The sequence below is a fragment of the Zootoca vivipara genome, chromosome 6 (genome assembly GCF_965207765.1).
Source record: "Zootoca vivipara chromosome 6, rZooViv2.hap1.1, whole genome shotgun sequence".
Classification (NCBI taxonomy): Eukaryota; Metazoa; Chordata; class Lepidosauria; order Squamata; family Lacertidae; genus Zootoca; species Zootoca vivipara.
The window spans coordinates 48,454,848-48,476,449 of NC_142589.1; the positions used below are offsets into that span (position 1 = coordinate 48,454,848).

The 21,602-nt window shown below is 43.3% G+C and overlaps 1 protein-coding gene across 1 annotated transcript in view; it reads left to right on the top strand.

The window, feature by feature from the left end:
- The window catches only part of GNAO1 (G protein subunit alpha o1), a 157,961-nt gene extending 139,466 nt beyond the window's left edge, over positions 1-18,495 (top strand). The window contains exons 5-8 of the mRNA XM_035117115.3: positions 4,096-4,224; positions 5,004-5,133; positions 15,487-15,640; positions 18,290-18,495. Of these exons, the coding sequence (XP_034973006.1) occupies positions 4,096-4,224; positions 5,004-5,133; positions 15,487-15,640; positions 18,290-18,477 (601 nt within the window). The 3' untranslated portion in view covers positions 18,478-18,495. The remainder of the gene's footprint in view (positions 1-4,095; positions 4,225-5,003; positions 5,134-15,486; positions 15,641-18,289) is intronic.
- The last annotated feature ends 3,107 nt before the right edge of the window (positions 18,496-21,602 follow it).

A 21,602-nucleotide genomic window follows, 5' to 3' on the forward strand; every position in this document is an offset into this window, starting at 1 on the left:
GATAAAGGACAAGATTCTGCAATGTGATAACATAATCTCTTTACTGTCCTTTTTTTTTTAATCTGGGCATTTCCTCTATCAGTTTGGGAGAGCAGTAGGGATGAGCTGTGCTGCTTTGTGTGCAGAAGGTTTTGGGTTCTGTATGAATAATGACAACAATAATTTTATTGTTTGTATCCCACCCATCTGAAGGCAGCCCTGTTTAGGGAGGCTTTTAATGTTTAATCGATTATTTTACTTTATTTTTCTGTTGGAAGCAGCCCAGAGTGGCTGGGGAAACCCAGCCAGATGGGCGGGGTATAAATAATATATTATTATTATTATTATTATTATTATTATTATTATTACTACTACTACTACTACTACTACTACTATCTGACTGGGTTGCCCCAGCCACTCTGGGTGGCTTCAAACATGAAACCCTGGGGAGCTGCTAACAGTCATTGAGACACTGCAGTCAGGGCCCTGCCCTCCCAGGCTGGCTGGAAAAGGCCTGAAAGGCAGGGAACAGGTCTTCCAGGACTCAAAGCCAAAATGTAATACAGTTGCAGGAACTCTTCTGTCCCAAACTAGCCTATACCTTTTGGGGGGGAGGGGTGGTTTGGATGAATATTCTGCCTTCTTAATGGCTCAGGGCCCCAACAAGTGCCCCGATGTGACAGTCGAATGAGCCATACGCCAACAGCTACTTAACAGAACTGTCATCTCCAGCAGCGCTAATATATTCAAAAGCCATTCTGTAATTTACAAAAATATATTATTATTTTTTATTTGTTAATTTACATCCATACACAATCTTAAGTACATGTAAAGCCTTAAATACATATATCATTAAATATTGATTTCAACTTGTAATTGTACATTCTCTTTTCTTATAATTTCTAACTAAACAACTAAACCAACAACTAACTAACCAAAGATAAACCATAGTAAAAAAAAATCCAGTAAACCAAATTCCAATAAACTAAATTATATGAAAACAGACTTCCCGTCATTTCCCAATGTAGATTACATTAACGGCATTGAATGTACTTATACCGTAATTAAAAAAATTAATTACATGCAATGCAGTCTACAGGTGAAACTCGGAAAATTAGAATATCGTTGAAAAGTGCATTTATTTCAGTAATGCAACGTATTAATTTTTTATTTTTATTTTTATTTTTACAAATGCTTTCTTTTGGAAATTCCAAATAAACAAAAATAAACATCGCTATTACATTTCATTAATTACATTCCATTTATAATTGACCCGCCTAACGACAAATGATTACAATTACAACAAATACCGTGTTTCTCATATTATAAGTCATGTCTTATATTAATTTTTTCCTGAAAAAAACACAGCATGGCTTATTTTCAAGGGATGTCTTAATTAAAAAATAAGTACCGGTACCGGTATCTGTACAGACCACAGACCTACTCCCACCGGGTCTTCGCGCGCGGCAGGCAGAGGCTGCAGCCGGGTCCTGGGGCTGCACGCGCGGAAGGCAGAAGCTGCAGCCGGGTCCTGGGGCTGCGCACGCGGCAGGCAGAGGCTGCAGCCGGGTCCTGGGGCTGCGCGCGCAGCAGGCAGAGGCTGCAGCCGGGTCCTGGGGCTGCGTGCGCTGCAGGCCCAGGCTGCAGCCGGGTCCTGGGGCTGCGCGCGCTGCGCGCTGAGGCTGCAGCCGGGTCCCGGGTGTCCGCGCGCAAAGGCTACAGCCGGGTTCTGGGGCTGCACGCGCTGCGCGCTGAGGCTGCAGCCAGGTCTCGGGGGTTAACGCGGCAGCAGCAACCCTTCTTTGCCACAGACCTTCTTCCACCACCCGGTACGGCTTATTTTCGAGGTATGCCTTATATTTTTCCACCTCAGGGAAATCCTGCCATGCCTTATTTTGTAGGGATGCCTTAAAATATGAGAAACACGGTAAAGGCTTGACATATCTTGCTTTGCATGTCATGCATCTATCTCATCATATATTGGTTTCACCTTTTAAGTCGCATTACTGAAATAAATGCACTTTTCGACGATATTCCAAGAGTTTCGCCTGTAGCAGAGGTTAACATGTGAATAATAAGGAGTCATATGATGATGCCAGTGGTTATGACTCTTCTCTGCTAAAGATATATGATATATGAAATTCTATGAGAATCCTTGTTGCCCTGGGCATGTACCCTCAAGCCACAGTCCTCTCTGGCAAATAGGTGTTTGCTGGTTAGTGTACTATGTCCTTTGCCACACCGGCTTTGCTGGCTAGGGCTGGAAGTAGTCCAAAATGTCTGGAGGGCACCAGGCTATCACAAGCTGGCAAAGTGCTTCAGAAACTCTCGTTGGACAAAGATGATGTTGGTGAGAAGAAATGTGTGTGTGTTCATTTATAAGTGGTGCCTCTACCACACCACCTTCAACTCACTTAAATAATATCTTTGTGCAGTCTAAAAAAATTGAAAGGGAGGGGGAAATCTTTCTGCTAGGCTGAATGCTAACATGTGAAGATGTCCAAAAGGGCATTTCCTGATATGGTTTCCTGCTTTTTTTCCCTATATCTCAGCCACTCTCTTTCCTACTGTGCCCCAAGAGATATAATTTTGCCTTCAGCAGCAAACTGCAATAAAGCTTTCCGCTTGCTCACCCCACTAGCGACTGACTCATAAAATGGTACTCTGTTGCAATACAAAACATTTAAGAAGATAAGATCAATACATTCAGGCTATTCATATGGGTTGAGGACTTGTATCAGAAGCATCCCGATTGGTTTCAGAGTCACTCTGTATTTCCAGTTCAACTTATTATTCAGGACCAAATTAGATCTGTTAAAAACAAAGCTCTTTTTTCCCTTTCTCATAGAAGTGGATCAAATTTGCAGGCATAATAGCCCCTCCAGTGGATTAAGCCGTACAATCTGTAGGCAGATATAATCATTGGGTTTTGTGCAGGGCAGCTTGCACAAAGTTTGGTTTTTAAAATGGAAAAGAAAGGAAATCTATTTTATTTTCTGCCAGACTTCTATGCAATTTACAGGTATGATCACCCTTTCCCCTCTGAGGGCACAAAGCCTGCAAAATTTCAGAATTATAGCTGCACCTGTTCTCCAGGCTGCCACGGGAATATGGCCCTCCAGGCCTTCCTATCTGGCCCTTGAAGCTCTTTCCAGACCAACCCCCCCCCCCATTGGCACTGCTTCATATCCTAAGAGGTTTTTTTCCTGGCTGCAATGAATTCTGATAATGCCTCTTACTTGTCTGGACAAAATATGGGGGATATGTGAGCATGTGTAGTAACTAGCCCACGGTTCAAAGGTAAAATTGACATCCATTGCTCCACCCACTTTTGCCTCTGCCCCTACCCACCACTGGCATGTGGCCCTCAGAAAGGAATGCGGCCCTTGAACTGAAAAAGGTTTTCCTTCCATGCTTTATCACTTGGGGATCAGCACCATAGGAATCATAGGAGCAGGGCAGAGAAGGGAATATATATCCCAGGAAAGACTGGAATGGGGAAATGTTGGAGGCCTCCAAGCCTCCATCATAGACTTGGGCGAGGGGATACATCCACTTTCCCCTGGAAGCAAGAGATCTCTATTGACTTGAATAGAGGAAGCGGTGGCAGTGGAGGGAAAATGGCATAGATCTACATGTCTGTTAGATCTCTCCGAACAACTGCATAAGTAATGTATAATAACATGCAGGGCTTTTTTCAGCTTGAACTCATGGAAACTCAGTTCTGGCACTTCTCAGGTGGGTGCCATTGCCATTCTAAGAGAATGAGTTCTGGCATCTCTTTTTCTAGAAAAAATAGCACTGCTTATTTCATTCATTCATTCATTCATTTTCTATTCCACACTTCATCCGAGGATCACTGGACGGACGATTTACAATATAAAACCAAAAGAGGATGTAATATAGTAACAAACAAAAACACCCCTCCACACACACAGTATATTTATATGTGGTTTAATTCTGTTCTTTGTTGTTTAAATAACTTCTGACATTTAGAAGTATGTTTTCCCGAAGAGAATTTTCTCACCTTAAGCATCAGTGAAAAACATTACAGCATATTTTATCCTTATAACTTATATATCCTTATGCTTTTCCTTAATGTCTTCCACTTTACAGCTACCTAGACAGCTTAGATCGAATCGGAGGTGCTGATTACCAGCCTACAGAGCAAGACATCCTTCGAACCAGGGTCAAAACAACTGGCATTGTAGAAACCCATTTCACGTTCAAAAACCTCCACTTCCGGTTAGTATGATGTGAAAATGCAAACAGATTGTCATGACTATGCAACTTTCAGCTGTGTGGGATTACAATCTTTCTGCTCAAGCCAGGCAACAACCCTCGCATTTCATAATCGTGCAACATAGCACAGAGCAGAAATTGACAAAGAAAATCCGACCTGAATTAGCAAATGCGGGCTCATGCTATAAATGTGTAATATGACAGTGTCATGAAACTTTATTTATTTATACACTTTCTTTGAAGCTTCCTGTCTAAAGACATAGAAAAGGAATGGACAATGGAACATGAGGTAGAAGTGTGCCAAATAGCATCAAAGAACTCTGAAACCAACAAGCTTTAAACAGCAAATGAGATTAAACAGCAGCACTTCACACACCTTCACACACAAAAAGTTCCAAAATCAAAAGGACCAAGGGCGAGTCCAGGTGGGCTGTTTATTCACGCAAAAGTTGGTTGTTAGCCCACACTTTCCAGTATCATTCTCCTGTCACTTTTCTAACTGCTAAGAAATCTAAAAAGAAAATGTGATGGGAATTGACAGGTGAGGAGCTTGAGGCCCAGGAACTGAATGCAGCCTCTCTACCTGTCCCTTAGAACTCTCTGGAGACCACACCCATTTCCTTAGGTTGATCTATAGAAAACAACAACAACTCCGCTGTAATTTCCACCATCAATTCTAGTCCTGTGCTCTGGCGCAGCAGAGAACGATGCTTGGTCTTGTGGGACTAGCCATGCAATTCTTTGGATGCTGGGCATAATGAAGGATTGTGTTTCTTCCTCAGGCTGTTTGATGTTGGAGGTCAGAGGTCAGAACGTAAGAAATGGATCCACTGTTTTGAGGATGTCACAGCAATCATTTTCTGTGTCGCGCTGAGCGGGTATGACCAAGTGCTCCATGAAGATGAAACTACGGTGAGTATTCTCTGGGCGGAAGAGTTCCCTGAGATAGCCTTGCTTTTCTACTTACTGCATTTGTTCCAAGGTCATCTCACAAACCGTCCTCAGTTCTGAGACCAAAAGGATCTAACAGATATACTTTATTACTCACATGTCTTCCTTTGACTCTTAAATGCTATGGAGACCCCATTCTACCACCAACAGCTGGATTTAAGTCTTCCATTCCGCAAGATGGTGTTAGCACAGGTAACTGTTCCTTGCACACTTTCACTTGGTCCAGAATTTGACCACAAAATCTGTTTCCCTTTCTCTTTGGCCACCCCAAGCCATGTGCCCCTTGTGCAGAAGGGTCTCCCTTTGAACAGAAGCTCTTCAGGAACCCTAAAGAGTGGTTATTCTTGATTACGGTTCTACTCACAGAGAACTTGTGAAACAAAAGAGGGGGTGGGTATAGGTTCCTGACCCGGGGTGCTTATAGTGTGACAACAAACCAGAAGAGAGTTAGAAAAGGACAGGCCTAAGAAATGGGGGTTGAATGTGAGCAAGTGACATTTTTACCCAGAAGTTCTGGTGGTGCCTATTCTTTGGTTCTTTGGGTGGATTCATGCAATCACTTTTCCACTGTAAAAACAAATAACAAGGCAGGTGCACGTGAGCAAAAGGGGTGTTCCCAATAGGTTGAAGAGGAGGCTGAGAAGTAGTTCATTTGTCAGTTTGCTATGCATTTGGCAAGAGATCATATTGCATGATTGCTCATGAGGAACAGGCTTTTGTCTATGTTTGGATATAATTTACACTATTTTGAATCAAGATGGTGTACTGAACCTTTCAAAAGAGCACTGATTTTTACCACAGATTTCAAAACTGCACTGTGTTTTTGTTTGTTTGTTTGTTTGTTTGTTTGTTTAATATGATTCCTGAGCAATGCCAGGGATGAGATTACTAGAATTTCATACTTTGGCTGCTGGTTTTCAAATTTCTGCTTCTCCCTCATTTGTGAATTTCTCCTAAAGTGGGGGTGGGGAGCAAACAGTTGCCCTCCAGATGTTCAGCAGCACCTGGAGATCCACACCAGTTCCATCCCATGTTGAAAGGAGAGTCACAAAATGGAATCGTTGTTGGTTGTCAAGTTGTTGTTATGGTTATGGCCTACCAAAAGTAAATGACAGGTCCATTGGCTTTTTGACTTGTATAGCAGTTGTTCGGTTTAAGTTTATTAATAGTCCACAGACCTTTAGTTTCTCAAAACGTATGTTTGATGACATACAGGAACGGGGGGGGGGGAATGCAAAAAATACAAGGAAGCCCACTAACAGCCCACTCCTGTGTGTTGGTATCTGATTGGCCACTGTGAGAACAGGATGCTGAGCTAGTCAGGCCCATAGCTGTCAAGCTTTCGCTTTTTTAAAGGGGATGTCCCTTATGCTGAATAGGCTTCCTCGCGAGAAAAGGGAAAACTTGACAGCTATGGTCAGGCCTGATCCAGTTGGGTTCTTCTAGCATTCTTGTGTTCTGAACAGTGCATATATCACTGCTAAACAAAAATGAAAGATGACTGGGACACTACAAAAACCAGTCTCCCATAACAATTCTGGGAAAGGTGTTTGTGAATCCTTATAGCTCAGAATACAAACTTTGCAACTGATTCAGTTTCATCAGATTGTGTAAAGGCGGGGGGGGGGAGTTATGGCCCTCTAGATGTTGGACCAATGTTCAGGGATGATGGCAGTTGTAGTCCAAGAGCATCTGGAAGGCTGCAGGTCCCTTGCCCCTTCCTGGGAAAGGGAGCAGACAAGGGACAAGCAAGTCTGGTGCTTTCATCTCTATAAAAATCACACAATTGAAATTCTTATTGTACAGCTTCTAACTCTGCTTAAGTAACAACCAGACAAACACAACTCTCGTATGAAATGCCACTCAACCTTCCTTCCAAAATAACCAAAAGGAGAATATTTAAGTGAATCAGTGTAAATGCTTTCCTATGTTTTTGTAACAAATAATTGCCACAAGACCTTCGCAGTTGTCTGGAATTGTGTCCCGTGCGCAAGAGATGTCTTCTTGGGTCTTTTTGGTGCCGAATCAGGAAATGGAAAATAAAAGGTAGAGAGAAAGCTTATCTCTGGAGCAGTAAAAACTCTTATTTTGTCTGATGGTTGCAAGAATTTTACAGCAGTGTTTCAAAATGCTTAAAAGAGGGGAGCTATACTGTAAATGGAGAGCACAGGGGTAGAGGAGCAGCCCGAGCTGAGGTTTAGCTCCCATGAGAAGACACTAAGCAAAGAATGTATCAAAACTATATTTACAGGTAGGTAGCCGTGTTGGTCTGCCGTAGTCGAAACAAAATAAAAAAATTTCTTCCAGTAGCACCTTAGAGACCAACAAGTTTGTATATATGTAATGTGATTGCAGCTGTGTAGTCTTGACCTTAAATGTATATTACTTGCCATGTTTGAGTGTTATGTCTGAACTAAGGATAGGGGAGGATTTTGATTCAGTTCACATTTAAAAGCAAACATACCAAATGCACACTTTCTGAAACAATATGTGAACCAAAACAAAGCTGTCCTTCAAAATTTGCACTGTTCCAAATTTTGCAATATGGTTCTTCATCCATAAATGTACAGTCATACCTTGGAACTCAAATGCCTTGGCTCCCAAACAAATCACCTCCCAAACCATTGAAACCCAGAAGTGAGTGTTCCGGTTTTTGAACGGTTTTCAGAAACCGAACATCTGGTGCGGCTTCCACAGCTTCTGATTGGCTACAGGACGCTCCAGCAGCCAATTGGAAGCTGCACCTTGGTTTTTGAACGGTTCCAAGAGTCAAACAGACTCCCGGAACGCATTCTGTTCGCGAACCAAGGTACGGCTGTATATGTTAGGATGAACTGCATATATAATTATATATTGGTGGGTATAACATGCAGAAATGCATTCTACGTGGGGGAATAGCTTTTGCCGCTGAGCTATGGCCTCCTTCACACCTTCTTGCTGAATTGGGGGAAGTCTCCTGTGGGAACAGGGGCGATAGATGTGGGGCTTAAGTATTTAGCCCACAGTCCTCTGTGCATTCAAAGGAAGTTCCTGAAGAGGACCATGGGAGATTTAAAAACAAGTGATCAGTGCTGCTTTTGTACAAGTTGACTTCAACCACAGCACATCTCTTTTGCTTCTAGCAGAATTGGAATCAAGGTTCTGCCACCTCTTTAGAATCTGGGGAAGATCAGAGGGCAGAGGTTTTATTCTCTTAAAAGTAAGCTGGTTTGTTTTTTTAATGGTTTGAAGCCATTCAAAATGAATACATCAGGAAAAAGAGGAGGGAATGAATTGCCTGGTGATGCTTGCAGCAAAGGTTAGTTCATTATGTGCTCAGCTGGCAAAGATAGCAAGGAGTCCTTCTGTGATTCAGCTCTTCCTCCACACTACTTCACGGTTGCTGCTACATTCATAAGCATTTTAGAAGAGGCATTGTTCCCACATTCGCCTTGCATTTTTTTAACCCCTTTGAACTACAGCTCACTCGAACTATAAATAAGTATGGAACACAGATAGTGAAATAGACATATGGAATCGCAGGTGGGAGAGTGCTGTTACCCTCTTGTTTTTCTTGTGGGCTCCCAGTAAAGATAGTCGGTTGGCCGCTGCGAGAACAGGATGCTGCCTTGGTCAAGATCCAGGGATCCTCTGATGTTCTTATGCTTGCAGACACACACAACTGCAGGAGGGGGGGATAGAAGTGTGCTTCTGATTGGAAGTATCTTCCACATAAACCATCCCAGGCACTGTGGCAGGGCCACCCCTAGGGAAGTGCAGGGCCTGGAGCAAATCACGCTCATGACCCACCCACCTTAGCACTGTAGGATGTGTCCTCCAATGCTGCCTCCACTCTTATTCCTCCTCTTCCTCCTCTGCTTTTAAACAGATTCACAGGTCCAGATGGAACACTGCTAACTGCAATGTTACCTTCTGGCCATCTTCAGTGCTAAAGAGGAGCAGAGATCAAGCTACCACCACATTAGCACAGAGAGTAAGGAGCCTGGGTCCCTCTGCTCGCTATCTATGTTCAAGACATATTGAGCATTACTAGTGCCTACTGGCAGGGCAGAAGGCAGGGGAGGCAGCACTAGGTGGATCCAGTACCAATGACAGGCAGAGCCGGCGCATTCTAGTTGTGCCCCTCTCCTCCTCCCTGCTGTGTTCTACCAGGGCAACACCAAGATGGAGGAGGAGGAGGAGGAGGAGGAGGAGGAGGAGGAGGAGGAGGAGGAGGAGGAGGAGGAGGAGGAGGACAGGCAGTTCCATTGGTTGCAAATAGGAAGGCTGGCTGAGGGCAGAATGACGTTGGTGGGGCCATGGCCCATTCACTCTAATGGCCCAGTCTCCACTGCTTACAACAATCTGTTCTGAGAATCCTCTTATCTTCCTCTCTGAACTGCATCATGCACTTTCACCGCGAGCAGGATTTGTACCGTTGCAAGGACCTACGAATGATTTCCCCGAACGCGGGTTCTGTGTGTGTTTGTCTTTTGTCCAGTCTGCATTCGAGTAACTAAGGTGCATGGGGGACCATGGCGTTGCTCTTTCTTTACCTGTCAGCTGGTGTCTTTGTGGCCTTCCTTAGCTATAAGGAATGTTCTTATGAAAGAAACAGGAGGTCTCTCAAATAGTATCAAAACAAGATGCGGGCACTTGGGTGGCACAATCTAAAGGTACAGGTATAATCAATCTTGCTGAATGGTGTGTTTGAAAGACTGGGCGGGGGGAGCTCTCTCAGCCCCTACCCGTCATATGCAGGCAGTGTGATTGCAGTACAAGTTGCTTATATTTAATAATCTGTACTCACACCTCTGTTTTAACCTCTTCTGATTCTTTTTCTAATTCTAATATGGTTGGAGGCAGCAAAACTAAAACAACAGTAAGTATTGTTACCGTTACAGGAATGTTATGGTTTCCAACTGGAACAAAAATGAAGGTGCTTCTAATGTCATTGTAGACTTGACATTCATGACTTTGCCAAATGGTGGGAAACAAGGAGCATGGACCCAAGCAGTGATTTATGAACTCTACCTTAAAGATACCTGCATTTGGTCCACACTAAAGATACCATCATGAACACAACACAAATATTTCTTCTCTGAGGGGTGGCAATTCCAACATATTATAAGTATATTATGCTTTACCATCTTCAACTCTCTTCTTTTCTCCATTTAACAGGATCAGTTGAAATAACCATTTTAAGATGTTTCCCCCCCCCCCCAATACTTGTTTTGAAACCTGGCAAGGGGCGTCAACATCTCTAATACACTTGTAAGGAGACTTGCTTGTGTTTTTGCTTATGTAGAATATACAGTCTTGGTACACTTTACAGGAAAACCAATAAACTTGGGATTCATCCAGTTAAGAAAACAGTGGATTTTCCCATCCCTGTCAAACAAAACAACATTGGGGTAATTCTACCATGAAAGGATTTCAGGCCCCTGTTTGTATTAGCTGTTGCCTTTAGTACTTGTTCCAGCTTTTTGATGTGGTCCGTTGGGCAACTTGGTCCAGGAGAGCCTGGGATAGAGCTGCTGGATAATATAGTAGGGGGTAGGCCAAGTAATTGTAATGGCTGTCTTGCAGTGTCTTAAAATTCCTCCATTCAGCTACAGGTGTCAGATGTGGGGTGTAAAATCAGATTATTGAGTGTTCAGGCAACCATATATATATATATATCCAAAGATGTCTGTGTTCACTAAGGGATGGGAATCCACTGGGATAGCACTGAGCTCAAAATTTTGTGGGAGGACCAACCCTACGATCAGGCAGACTGAGGCAGGCACCTCAGGTGGCAGATTCTGTGAGGCTGGCAGCAGGGGTGAGGTGTTGGAGAACAGAACAGCATGCTCTGCTCCCCTCAGGTGTGATGGAACCATGCTAAAGGAACATTTAACTGCCAGTCCAGTTGGTCTCATGGAATGGGTATGGGAAATAATTTGTGCTGTTCCTCAGACAGCAAAATTTATTGGACAGGCAATTTCCTTGGACTAAGCAACCACATCACTCTTTGGGAAAGACTAAAGAAAACCCAAGAAATCTTGCTCTGGGAAACTATGGTGGCAGTGGATTTTATTGCAGGTAAAATTTAGGCAAACTAGATTCCGACTGGATTTGCCTAAATTCAACAACTGAGATTGCACACTAGTTTAAAAGGGGGGGCACTGCACAAATCTGCACATAGCATACTTTCACATAAAGATGGGGGCGGGGATTAACCTGGACTTACTCAGCACACCCAACACCTAGAAAGTCGTATAAGTGTCTGAAAACAGGCTAATGCCACCTCCTACCTATCCTCAGGGTAGATGCCAGAAACAAAGAGCATATATTGGTGCTGCAGCCCACACATGGGAAGATGCAATGTTGGTGTGAGAGATCAGACATCTCCTCATCTCTTCTTCTGAGATGAGCCAGTGTGGTGTAGTGGTTAAGAACGGTAGACTCGTAATCTGGTGAACCAGGTTCACTTCCCCGCTCCTCCACATGCAGCTGCTGGGTGACCTTGGGCTAGTCACACTTCTTTGAAACCTCTCAGCCCCACTCACCTCACAGAGTGTTTGTTGTGGGGGAGGAAGGGAAAGGAGAATGTTAGCCGCTTTGAGACTCCTTCGGGTAGTGATAAAGCGGGATATCAAATCCAAACTCCTCTTCTTCTTCTCCCTTGAAAAGACACGATGCTCTCAAGTTTCTAGTTATGCAGTAAATGACCTGACTGAGTGCTATTAAGAGGCATCGTTTGTAGTGCTGCATCTGCTGTACAACCCAGAATTCCACCTGTAGTATGTTTCAATGGGTGTTGTCCTTGCTCTTTCCTTCCCTGCAGGCGAGATGCTGAAATATTATTTCCTTGACCATTTGGTTCTTCTGTTTTTGTGCAGACACAATGATCCAGTCTTGCTGCTGGGTTTTAGCTTTGCATTATTCTTATTATTGTTATTATGCAAGTACAAAAATTAAGAATGCAAGCAGTGATACATCCATATGTATATAAACAGATGTTATGCAAATATATAAGAGCACACAGACATCAAGCCACATGCTTAGAAGTCATATCTGTGACAGCAGTGAAAACACTGCGCCAGCGTTAATGTTCGTTCTGATCTGATCTGTCTGTCTAAATGACAAGGGGGACCTAGCACATCTCAAATGATTCTCAAGAATCATTCTTTAATCTCAAGAAAACGTTTTGTACCGGTTAAAGCAAGGCTGGGGGTATTGGAAGTGGGTACTGATAATTGGTGTCTAATGATGACACCTGGGCCCTTTACACCAGTAGGTGCAATGACCCAGGTAGTCATAGCAGCAGGAAGCAAGACTATCAAATTGGACCCTGCAAAAAAATGTGATGTATATTTCAGGGATCTCAAACTGATCCTTGGCTGTGGCTGCAGATAGATGTGGGCGTAGGACATGGCTGGTGGCCATAGATGTGGCAACAAGGCAGTCTCACCCGATAATGAGGGATGGGGGAGAAATTTGATTCATTTCTCATTTAAAGGCAGGCCTACAGAATTTGCACATTGCGAAACAATATGTGAACCAAAACACAGACTTTCCTCGAAATTCTCACTCCTCTGAATTTTGCACTGCAGCTCTTCAACCAAGTAATGCATACAGAATGCATACACTATAAACAAAGTGTGCCATATATATATTAGTGAAAATAACACACAAAAATGCATTCTATTCAAGAAAACTGCTTTACAAAAATGAGCATATTAGGTAACATTATTTACAAGACTGTGTAAATTAGTAGGAAATTCGCACTAAAATAGTAATTAATTTTCATGAAGGCTTTAAAATATATATCTCAAACTGATGTGGAATTGTGGAGAACTGGAGAGTGTGAAAATGAGAACCTGAGAGGAGCAAATTAATGCCTTGCCTGTGTAGCAACTTCAGAGAACCCACATTCCACATTGAAACATGTCAGAGATGATGTTGGAGTGGATTTCTGGGGCATGTTGTAGCACAAACAGTTGACATGGGGCACTGGCTAAGACTCCTGAACCTCAATGTTGCTTCTCTAACAGAGAGTAAACCCTATAATGCACCCAGGACTAGGGCTGGAGAAGAATTTCCTTTGGTCCGCCTTGCAAAGTGAACATACCTAATCTTCCTGGACTAGTACACAGATCCAAATGTCATTATCCTTAGGATTTTGCAGTTCCTTGAATTGTATGATACAGTTCTCTGCTTAAAATAATACCAAAATGCTTTTCAAAATACATACAGAAATTCATATTAAAATGCCTTTCTAAATATGAGCTTCTGTATGGATTTTTTATTTTTTTTAAAAATACTAATTTGCAGATTGCTGAGAAAACAGGACAGAATGGACTTCTGACAGAATGGACACATGTGACAGTCAGCTGATCAGTCCATCCTGACCTGTACTCCCACAAAGCTATCCATTGGATGGGTAGGCAAGATGTCTCTCAGGGAAGTTTGTTCAGCATTGCTGGCCATCTTCTCATTGAGGAACCCCTGGAAAGCTTCCAAGGAACTCTGGCTCCCTGGAGCACAGTTTAGAAACCAATGCCTTGGTGACTGCAACTAAGAAACCACAGTTCCCCAGTGTTCCCCAACCTGGTGCTCTCTGCACGTTTTGAACAATAACTTCCATCCATCTCAGGCAGCACAGCCCTTTTCGGCTGCATCACACACACACACACACACACACACACACACAGAGCCATCACCACCATTTGGACTTTTGTCAGCTCCAGCCGGCAGGTCTGAAGGGAAACAAATTGGGGACAGCCAGTCAAGTGATACTATGCAATCTTTTCGGGTTGGGTGGGGAGTCAGTTACGTTCCTGCTATTCCAAAGGCACTTTCATCAGCTACCCGGAGCACATTTATGTCTATCCTCTTTCTTTTGTCGGTTATAATTTGTACCAGTCGTTTGCGGCGGGGAACTGCCACACTTTGAGGAGCTGCTGCCGATGTCAAACAGGAAAGCTCTCTGTTCTGTAACCTGCTTTGCCTTTTGATAACCCCTTGGCTCTTTGGGTTGGCTTCGACCTCCGTCGCGGCTGCTTCTCTCTGCTATTCCGTTTCCGGCCGGGAGAGGCGGCACAGCTCTCGCACCAAACTCCAGCAGGCCTCTACGCCATCACCACTTTTCCTCGGCCGTCTGATCTTTTCTAACCAAACAAAGGCCAAAATAATGAGATATTGAGAGACCCTCCAAATTTGGCAGGTATGAAGCTTCTCTTGAACCGAGAAAAAATAAAGAGTTGAAAGCAGCTGGAGGAACATGACGCTAACAGGCTGACTTTGCTGTGAGCTCTTTCGGTATACACCAAACCCTGCAGCTTCTTAACCAATGTGGCAATTTTTATTTTACATCTTTTGTTTTACTTCATTATAATTATTATTTGTTGCATGAATTTCAACTAAAAAGCTGCCTTCCTTTTATTTGTGCATTTGTTGTTGTGGCCTTGCCAAAAAAAAAAAGACCCTTCCCAAAACCCAAATCTAATCTTTTTTTCTTAAAGGCATGACCTAACATCAGCAAGATTCTCAGCTGATCAATGTTTTGGTTGTTCTTAAGTATTCTATCTTTTGCCTTCCTTCCTTCACCGCTCTCTTTTTCTCCTTCGGTTCAGTTTCATTTATTTTTGTTTTATTGTGATCTGCTTTCGATCAATCCATCTTCCAAAAAATTAAACAAACAAAGACTCACACTAAAAAGCATCAACTGGGGAATGTCAGTACTAAACGAAATAACAAGCTACTAAGACCAAAGCTCACGGCAAGGTCACTGCCAAGAAGATGTCGCCTTGTGGTCTGCTTTCAACTCTCAATTAATTCAAGGATCTTACCAGTCCTTGGTTAATGTATTGACCAAATACGTGTCCCATACACATGCACACACCAATGAAATGATCAGCATTTTAACAAAGAATGTTCTAGAAAATCTGCATGACCCCACACTTCGGTTTCGATCTCTGACCTTTTAAGGGCAGGAGTTGTTTACACCGCCGCCATTTGCCATACATGCATGGTGCATGATGAAATTTAGCTGAGCTGGAATCTTGTTTAATAAAAAAAAAAAAGATGTGCTATGCAAAATCGACAGCTCTGTAAAAAATAAAAACTGCTACAGTGCTACTAACTGTACTTCAGATCTATAGGGATTGCATCTCTTTATGTATGTATACACATTTCTCAGTATGTATACATTGATTTATTACATCCACTGTTGTCTGCTTCCTTTTGTGTTATTACACCCCCCCTTAATTATTAAATTTAGATGCTTCCCTACACGTTGAAGATGGTAGTAAAGCTCTTGCCTGACTTGCCATCTCCTTTGTGTTGCAGAACCGCATGCACGAGTCACTGAAGCTCTTCGATAGCATCTGTAACAACAAGTGGTTCACAGATACCTCCATCATTCTTTTCCTCAACAAGAAGGACATCTTTGAAGAGAAGATTAAGAAATCTGCATTGACTATCTGCTTTCCAGATTATACAGGTGAGAAAAACCTTATATATATATTGCAGAAAAACTGCTTTGTGATTCAGAAACCCTTGCCCTGTAATTGATACCTTTATTTTGGCTGTACAAAAAGCACTGCTCTCCTTAGTTCAGTGGTAAGATGAGGAGACTGTGGTCCTTCAGATGTTTCTGGAGCACAGCTCCCATCATCCCTGACCATTGACCATGCTGGCTGGAGATTGATGGAAGCAGAAGTCCATCAACATCTGGACGGTCACAGGGTACACACCCTTGTGTTAGCTCTGTGCCCCAAACAACCCATAGGTTATTATGGGAATTTGGGCAGTAACTTAGCTAGCCTCAAAAATATTTGACCAATTTGTGGAGGATCAGTTGAGCCAGTGCTTTTTTTCTTTAAAAAGGGGTGCTCTCATTTCCCTACTCATATTGAAATACTGCCCCTCAATGAGGCCAAACTTAGATTCACAAAATGTTTAGGGGTATTCGTACCCCTGCACCACCCCCCTGCAGAAAAAAAACACTGAGTTGAGCCATGGGTGTTCCTCATGGTGGCTCCACATTCAACATATTCAAAGGAAGTATATCTCTGAATTCCAGATACAGTGGAACTTTCGAGTGTCTCGGAAGCCAAAAACCCAGAAGTAATTGCTTCCATTTTTGAATGCACCTCGGAAGTCGAATGGCTTCCGCTGCGTGTTTTTCTTTTTTCTCAATGGATTTTGCCAACTGCCCATTGCTCCTCAGTTTTCAAATGTTTCGGAAGTCAAACGGTCTCCTGGAACGGATTATGTTCAAAAACTGAGGTTCCACTGTTCTAGTAACAAGCAGTAATGAAAGGCCACTGGGGGTTTTTTTATCCCCAAAAGTATTTGGCTGGCTGTTACTGGACTAAACGGCTCTTGCTCTGATTAGGCAGGGCAGCTTTCTTAGGCATTGTATGCTCACAGCACTGTGGGGAAGATGAGGAAGACCAAAGAGGGAAACAGGCTGCGTTTGCACAAACAGTGAGCCAAGAAGCTTGGCTTAAGAAATCAGCCCACATGAGAGCTGCAGGCTGATGCATGTAGTCCAAGCACTCCTATTTTGCTTCTCCCTGTTGCAAGTGGGGGACTTTTTTCTGCCTGATGGCCACATTCTCTTCTAAGCAGCCTTCTGAGGGCCACATGTCAGTAGTGAGTTAGGGTTAGAGGCAAATTGAACCTCCTGGTGGGCCAAGATTGGCCCCTGGGATGCAGGATCCACACCCCTGTTTTAAGGATGGGTGTGCAGAAATGTGTGTGTCAGCTCCATAATGCTTCTTGATGTCAGTTATGACTATGATTACATTGTCTTGGTGACAATGGTGATAGTACCACAATACTAACGTTGTTATTAATATGCATACATTAGCAAAGATGATGGTGATGACATCCCATCAGCTTACATGACTGGTTATATGGCAAAAAGGGAAATCCCTGCCCTCAGTGAAATTACAGTGGTTTTCAGAGTGTGTTCCAATAAACTCTGGGCTTCCTGGAGGCTTATTAGTGGCTGCTCTGTGAAAAGATGAGTAAGACAGGACATGTAGGAAGGCAGGATGTTCAATAAGGTAGCATGCTTCTTCTCAATAAATCGATTCGAATGCTGAGTGAGTGTAGGGGAACTCTGCTGAAAACCAGCCTCTAAGCTCCATGTTCAAATCTCACATCTTCTCTGAATTTGCTCAGCAGCTCTTAAGTGAGCCACTATCCCCATCTGTAATATTGGCCTCTTTTACAGCCTTTTAATGAGAATTACTGGCAGGCAAGCTACACGTTACATTACAGTGGTACCTCGGTTTATGAACACAATTGGTTCCGGAAGTCTGTTCATAAACTGAAGCGAACTTTCCCATTGAAAGTAACGGAAAGTGAATTAATCCGTTCCAGATGGGTCCGCGGCGTTCATAAACCGAAAATTTGTAAACCGAGGTGTTCATAAACCGAGGTTCCACTGTAATTGTGTGCCTGTAGTCAAAGTGCTTTGGATTTTATAAATTTTAAATTGCAATTGTGGGATGATTAGGATTAGGATTAGGAGGGTGGGGTGTGGGGGAAGCTTCCCTAACCCCTGAGAAAAATCCCTTCTCTCCCCACCCTCGGACCCCCACACAGGCCTGCTGCTATCTCTGGGATGGAAACTTACACTGGCACTAATGGTAACTGCAAGGAGTGGGGATTTTAATGAGGTCAAATCTATCTTCCCCCACAAAACTGCAAACCCAATCCTAACCAGGCATTTCAGTAACTGCAATTTAAACTTGGAAAAATGAAGCATGTTCATTGCATTCACACAATTAACGTAACATGTTGTTTGGCTTCCAGATAACATATGTGAAGTGTTTTGAGCACTGTATAGATGCTAAGGGTGACCACGAATTGCATCATCCAGAGCTCATCAGTATTACTAACTGAACTGAGGGCTATAAAGCACAGTTTGCACAGAGTGTGTGTGTTCTGTGTGTGTGTAAAGAAGTTTTGCTGCGAGTGTTACAAAGACCCAAACTCTGGTTCTGCACAACTTCTATCCCCATTCCCACATAAGCTGGGTCCACCTCCAAGTGGAGTCAACTTGAGTTGGGTGGGCTTTGCGTTGCATTTCAGGACAACCTTGCTCCTGGCTTTCGTCTCTCTCTTTCTGTTGCAGGGCCCAGCTCTTTCACCGAAGCTGTGACTTACATCCAGTCCCAATACGAGAGCAAGAATAAGTCATCCAGCAAAGAGATCTATTCACACATCACTTGCGCCACCGACACCAACAACATCCAGTTTGTCTTTGATGCTGTAACTGATGTCATCATTGCCAACAATTTGCGTGGCTGTGGACTATATTAAAGCCCTCTTCTTTCCTTTCTTCTTCTCCCTTTCTTCTCTTCCTTCCCGTTCACCCTTTGGGGAAGCAATCTCATGGTCAGATCAACCGGTTTGTTCTCCGTTCCCCCCTCTCAATTGTTAGGCCTACAACTGTATTTGAGATGGAGGAGTCCAGTACCCACTTCAGTATTCATGCGGCGGAAAAAAAAGATGTTGTGAAGGTAACACTGTCACTGTAAAGCTTTGCATTCACAGGACAGTTTTATCATGCAAACATTGGGGGCAGGGGGAGTGGGGAGGTAGCCTGTTGCCCCTTCTGAAATGAAGAGGAAGAAACAGAAGAAAATCCAGCACTTCTTCCCCTTTCCCCTGCTTTTTAAAAAAGGTTTTCTCTGGCTTTCTCTTCATGCAACAGGAGCCAATATTGAAACTAATGCAAAGGAGGCTTCACCAAGCCCCTCAGTATATGTGTTTCAAGAGCCAAGTTGCTATCATTATTTCCTAAGAAGGCAATCCAAAGCCTTAAGTGTTTGACATTGAAGGGACAAACTTCAATGTACTGTGGCAGATGTGCGGATACGATCTCCAGTGGGTTTTTTTTTTTAAAAAAAAAACGTGTTAGTGGCGACTTCCGAAGATGGAGGGGCTGATTTGGGAAGAGGACTGAAGGCTAGTTCTTTTTGTTGTTCTGTTTCAATTTTTCAATTAATGCCCTCCCCCCCCCCCCGGGCAAAAAAAGAGAAAACACTAAAGCTGCCGTTTGATCTGTGAGGTAAAACATACTGGTATCAGATATCTATATGTCTTGCTTCACAGAATAAATAGCAAAAAAAAAATGAAAACGGCTCAGATTGAGCACCCCTCCAGAGCTGGGTTTTTGTTTTGTTTTTGCCTGTGTCTTCTGCACCATGTCATGGACACTTGAATAGTGCATTAGTGGCAGATTTATAGTGGACTGTCTGCACATCATTGTGCTTTATTAGTTGCTCTGAGATGCTTTGTGAGTGTTACGAACCCATTATTGTCACCCGCCAGGCCATTCTTGTACTATAGTGCCAAAAAAAAAGTGTGGGGAAGGGGTGGAGGAACTAGGAGCATTCATGGTATGAAAACTTACAGGATTTTAGCAGGAAGTGATGAGGCATGGCACCCATTGCAAACAAAGCAATATGTACACCCCTGAACCTTTGCAGAAACAAACTATGTTGAAAGCAAGTTCCTGTATAACTGCCTAAAGCTTGATGATTGCACATTGAAAAGGCTTCTCAGCCACATAAACACACAGATGCACGCATACCTATTTACAGATCTCCCAGTATCACATCTGGTTTTGCCCAAAATACGTATTGGAGCATCATGAAATGTTGACTCTCCAAAGCAAGCCAACAGGGACCTCCCCAGTTTCCATCTCTTTTTTTCCTAGTTCCTTAAGAAGGTCAAAAGACAATAATGGCAAACACATTTCTCTTAGAGATTTTTGCCCCACCCCCACTGCCGCCGCCACCTTTTTTTTTTTCAAGCACAGCCACAAGGAAGAAAGGCAAATGACAGCTGTTTATTATGGGATCAGTGTCCCTCAAAAATGCACATTTGTTTTTTTGTTTGTGCAGCATTGTTTGCATCAGAATGCCAGTCTCTCCCCGCCCTCCATTTAACCTGCATTTGCCATTTCTACTTGGAATCTGATAAGCTAAAACACAAAACCTGTTGCAAATAACCCGCCTGTGATATTTCAATAACCTGCTTGCAAATTTCACCCTTGCCTAGAAACTCCCAGTGTGGGCTGTGCTCTAGCTTGGATTCCAATGGTAGGGATCCTTCTCCACATTTCCTTCTGGGCAGCCTGGGGTGGGGCACACGCCACTGGTGGGCAGGGACAAAGGCAGAAATGGTAGAAGCAACACTTGTTAATTTGACCTTTGTGCAATAGGCGAAGTTTCTGAAAATTCACCCACCCTTCTCTATCCTCCATCGAGGCACTCAAGAGGCATTGCCAAATTTCAAGACTATATTCTAAGTGGGCCTGAACTTCCCCATTCTTAATGTACCCCACTCAGATTATAAGGAAGCCCACATAGATCAGCCCTGGGACATGTTGCAGAGTTCCCTCCAGGGAGCAGATGTTCCTCTGCAACAGTTTGCCTAGAAGTAGAAAGTTAGAAAAACCCAGATGCCAAATGTACCTACATTGCTAATAACAGTTTTTACCTCAGTCTTTTGAAAGTATTCATCATCGTTTCGAATCTGTCTTTGGGGTAGATTTGCTTTGCTTTGTTTCTATTTATAACCCTTTCCACAGTCTTGTGAGGGTTGTGAGGGGCAGCTTGCTGATAAATTATTGTTTCTTAGACAGTCCTCAGCTATTAATTGGTAAAAGTGCTTGTGAGCCACCTTGTAAGAATTGTGTGGTTTCAGTTATGTGTGCTTAGTCATCAGATTTATAGGAGGCGTGGGTTGTGCGGTCTGGGTGCATGCATGCTTGCAAGAGGCAGATTCACACATTGTGTGTTTGATCCAGTACAGAGGCCCAGAGACAGCGGTGTTACTGCTAAATTCTGAAGTGTCTAAAAGTTCAGGCAGCTGTGTTGATCTATTATAAGCTTCCCCCCCCCTTCCCGGTCATAGAACAGTGCACTCATTTCTATATTATTTCCAAATTGATTTTTTCTGGAAGCAGATGACACAGAAATTAGCACTAGGCTTGCAGTATATTCTACTATAGTTCTGGGAGTGGCTTTTATGACATGTCAAAGCTCAAATATAATGTAGAAGTTAATAGGGAAAAATTGTGAAACTGAATAAACCGCCATTTGAATGAAGCCACTGTGTCTTGGTATCATGCAGAGGTGAGGGGCTGAGGCCTCCCCCCCCCTTTTCAAGGAGGGACTGGGCAGATCCTGTGTCTTCAGGTAGCTGCTGCTATCCTCAACCCCCTTTTCCAGTGCCCTGATGAGTGCCAGGCAACCGTGATTGCAATTGCCTTGAATGTCCCAGAGGGATGCTTCATTGCCTTTGGTGCATTGTGGGCAAGGGTGAGTGATCAGAACCAGCCCTGCTTAGAGTGGTTGCACTTTTGCTTCAATAGGACCATAAGCATGCCAAATCACACAAGAAACATTGTGATGTGACACACACTTCCAAGAATA